The sequence below is a fragment of the Rhodnius prolixus genome, unplaced genomic scaffold, assembly GCF_049639745.1.
Source record: "Rhodnius prolixus isolate KJV_2025 unplaced genomic scaffold, Rpr scaffold_27, whole genome shotgun sequence".
In the NCBI taxonomy this organism is placed as follows: domain Eukaryota; kingdom Metazoa; phylum Arthropoda; class Insecta; order Hemiptera; family Reduviidae; genus Rhodnius; species Rhodnius prolixus.
Window position 1 is genome coordinate 390194 of NW_027411607.1, and position 4146 is coordinate 394339.

Below are 4146 nucleotides of genomic sequence, written 5' to 3' on the forward strand. Positions count from 1 at the left end.
TGATAATTTCAAGAAAGTTAACGATGACTGTAGAAGTCTCAAAAAGGGGTTATATGAAATGTCCAAGGCGAGGACGAAATGTGGGAGAGCAGTTCAATCTAATTATGTTGTATGGAAAAGAAGGGGAATGAAATGTGGTGGACGCCACAGCCACCCAAAATACCTTTGCCAATGCCTTACAAAAAATAACAAATATTTATTGATAATACACCACCAATTGGCTGGACAACACAAATAAGTACATATAATATTGTTTATCCTTCCTGACGGAGGGAATGTTAATGTTAACAACTTTACAATATTCTTGCCTGGCGACAAGGGAAATCTCTCCACATGGGAGTACAAATAAGTACGTATAATTGTTCACTTGCTGAATTAAGACCTATACAAGTGAGGGGGCAATTATATGCCAAGACAACATAAATGACAATAATGGATGAGAGGGAGTTATTCTCCACTGACACTTGTATTAATATTTTTACACCAGGCTGGCTACGCTGGTTAAACCAGAAACACATTTACAATTTGTAAAAGAAAAAAAAAACAAACCGAACTTGGCACTATGACGCTATATATATAAAACTTATATTTCACACAAAAAGGACGCTTCTAATTTCCTTGTGAAGTCAAGGACAACTGCCTGAGACCGGTCACGTACGCAGTCCGTTCCCCCTTCCAGACCTCCAGTGCAGCCAACCCCCCACTGCATCACTCTGAATTTCCCACAAGGGGGGCCGCACCTCCTTACGAGGATCCAACATCCTCCCCCGCAGTGGACTCGCCAGAGTTCCACTTACTGATTTGGGAGAGGGCACAGCTTCCTGACAGGGCGGCTGATATCTCCGGACGCCGTCTTCACCTCGGCCACCCTGGCCACGTTATCTCGGCCATAATGCAGTTTGGTGATCCGGCCTAAGGACCACTGCAACGGAGGAAGGTTGTCGTCCATAATGACCACCACTTGTCCTTCTGCCGCTGGGAAGGACGGTGAATGCCACTTGAGCATGGCCTGCTGCTCAAGGAGATACTCCTTGTGCCACCTCTTCCAGAACTGATTGACTGTGAATTGTGCCATGGTCCACTTGGAACGAAGTGCTGCGCGGGGAGTTAATGAACCGTCGACAGGAAGGGCAGTCATTGGCCGCATAATAAGAAAGTGACCTGGCGTCAGCACTTGTAGATCATCTGGCGAAGATGAAACGGTTGTGAGTGGCCGGGAATTTAGGATGGCCTCCACTTGGCAGATAATTGTGAGTAAGCACTCCATGGTTGGTTCTTGTAGGCCCAGGGTCACCTTTAGCAAGCGCTTTGTAGACTTGACAGCGGCCTCCCATAATCCTCCAAAGTGTGGCGCTCTAGGTGGTATGAAATGCCATTCCACACCTCTCCTGCCGGACTCCCTTAATATGGCCTCCTGTGTTTGACTGTCATTCAGTAGGGCAGATATCTCCTTGAGTTTTCTGGTCGCACCTACGAAATTTGTGCCATTGTCTGACCATATGTGGCTGGGCACGCCGCGCCTAGCGATGAAGCGATTCAAGGCAGCTAGAAAAGCCTGCGTGGTGAGGTCGGTAACCAATTCTAAATGAATGGCCTTGGTTGAAAAGCAGATGAAGATGGCGAGGTAGCATTGGAGGACCTTGGCTGAACGTAGCGACGCAATTTTCACATGGAAGGGACCTGCGTAGTCAATGCCTGTAGTCGTGAAGGGTGGTGAAGCACTGGCTCTTCCTTCTGGCAGTTGCCCCATGATGGGGTTGAAGGGTGATGGTTTAATACTAAAACATTTATTACAAGATGACAACTGCCGTCGAACCACATTTTTTCCATTAGTAATCCAGTATCGGTTTCGAAGAAAGGCATGGGTGGCAGTAGGGCCGACATGAAGATTGGAGATGTGGGCTTCCTGTATGATCAAGGCAGTAAGGGGGTGTTGCGAGGGCAACAAGGCAGGGTGCTTCTGCGATTCAGGGATGTCGGCCAGTCTTAATCTCCCTCCAACTCGCAACACGCCATCAGGGTGCAAAAATAGGCCTAAGGTTTTGACTAGGCGTAGTCTAGGCCGGGGGGACTGAGCGTCTTCAATTTCCTCCGTAAGCGAGTGCTGCTGGGCTCGGACAATTAGAACTCGCAAGGCTTCATTGCGTTCCTTTACATTCAATGGACCTGACGTCCGATGTACTGGATTTCTAGTATTGTGTGCAAATCGCAGGCACCAGGCCACTACATTCTGTAGCGTATACAGACTGGAAAATTGAGCCTCCAATTCCTCAGGGCAGGACATTACACTTGACACATGAAGGGCCTGGGAGCGAATTTCAGCTCCTACGACAGGGTCAGACAAATCGGCCCTTACTTGCCCAAGGGGCCATGACTCGTGGTTTGATTTCAGCCAAGAGGGACCTTCCCACCATAACGGGTGGCTCACTAATTCTTGGGGTCGTAGTCCACGTGAGGCACAGTCAGCGGGGTTTTGTGAAGACGAGATGTGGAACCATTGGGAAGCGGGTACCTTTTCTAAAATGGCAACCACTCTATTGCCTACAAACACCTTCCAATGTGGAGGCGGGGTAGCGGTTATCCAGGAAAGAGCTATGGTAGAGTCGGAAAAGGCGTAGATGTTCGGAGAGGGTATTTGAGGGAAGAGAGGACTGACTTTATGGAGTGTGAGAGCCAGGAGATGAGCGGCACAAAGCTCCAGACGTGGGAGAGTGACAGGTTTCATCGGAGCCATTCTGGCTTTAGACATTATCAGGCTGGTGACTGTTTCCTCTGATAGTGACACAAGGTACACTACGGCCGCATATGCCCGTTCTGATGCATCAGCAAAACCGGTTAAATATAATTTGGGAGTAGATGGGGACAAGAATCTAGGGATACGAATGTTTGAGAGTTCCGGAAGGGTGACAGCAAATTGAGACCATTCCTGGATAATGGATGAAGGCAGAGGGTCATCCCAGCTAAAGGAGGCTTGACACACAACTCGGAATATTGCACGAGCAAAAACTGTTATTGGGATTAACCATCCCAATGGATCGAAGACTTTGGCAATTTGACTAGCAAGCTGTCTTTTTGTTTGAATATTGGGGACTGAGCGAATCAAAAAATGAAAATAGTCTTGTGAGGGGTTCCAACAGAGGCCAAGAATTTTTAGTTGTGACTCCTCGTCATTCTCCAGACATACAGAAGACATGGCTGGGAGAAGGTGGTCGAGAGGAATTTTCTCTAACAATCGAGGATGATTAGATGCCCACTTTCTGAGCTCGATTTGAGCTTGACTTAGTAACCTTATGAGTTGATCTCTCGATTTTAGGGCCGCTTCTAGAGTAGGGCCTCCTCCGGAAATGTCATCGACATAGGTACGATCCTTAAGGATCTCTGCTGCTTGGGGAAGGGAATTCTGCGAAGTGAGGGCTAACTCCTGCAGTACGCGACATGCTAGGTAGGGCGCAGACGTGGTTCCATACGTGACAGTACACAGTCTGTACTCCTGAACCGGTTGACTGGTATCAAAGCGCCAAAGGATACGTAATAGGTCTCTGTCTTCAGGGGGGTGCAGTATTTGACGAAACATTTGACGAATATCCGCTGTAAATACCCACCTGTCAACTCTGAATCTGGTAACAACCTTCCAGATGTCAAGCTGTAATCTAGGGCCAGGGAGCAAGAGTTCATTGAGTGAGATGCCTGAGGAGGACCTTTGGGATGCGTTGAAGACGACTCTAATCTTTTCCGGGGGATCATCCAGCCGGTGCACGGCATGGTGGGGAATGTAATATGCAATTTGACCTGACTTAAGAGGGGGGGCCAGCTCCATATGTTTAGACTCTAAGTAGTCCTTCATAAACTCGATATAGGGAGTACGCAAATGTTGGGACTTAGCATGGCGTGTTTCGGTTTGGAGAAGGCGCTTCAGTGCAATTTTTCTGGTTTCTCCTAGACAGCAAGGACTAGTTTTAAGTGGCAAGGCCACAGAAAACCGGCCATTGGGGAGTCGGAGACATGACTTTGAGAAGCACTCCTCGGCCTTTAATTCGTCGGGAGTAAGGGGGGAGACCTCAGACACTTCCTCTAGGGCGAACATTTTCTCCATAAGACGGGACAAGACTAAGTCAGGGGGGTGCGGAATAAGTGGTGAAGCTTTTC

The 4146-nt window shown here is 48.3% G+C and overlaps 1 protein-coding gene across 1 annotated transcript; it reads right to left on the reverse strand.

The window, feature by feature from the left end:
* Positions 1-793: 793 nt before the first annotated feature.
* Positions 794-3817, reverse strand: LOC141455134 (uncharacterized). Its single transcript, XM_074129990.1, has one exon. The coding sequence runs from the start codon at positions 3815-3817 to the stop codon at positions 794-796; it is 3024 nt and encodes a 1007-aa protein (XP_073986091.1).
* Between the last annotated feature and the right edge of the window lie 329 nt (positions 3818-4146).

Coding starts and splice junctions, on each gene's coding strand:
- LOC141455134 (XM_074129990.1), bottom strand. CDS start 3,817: ATGGAGCTGGCCCCCCCTCTTAAGTCAGGTCAAATTGCATATTACATT.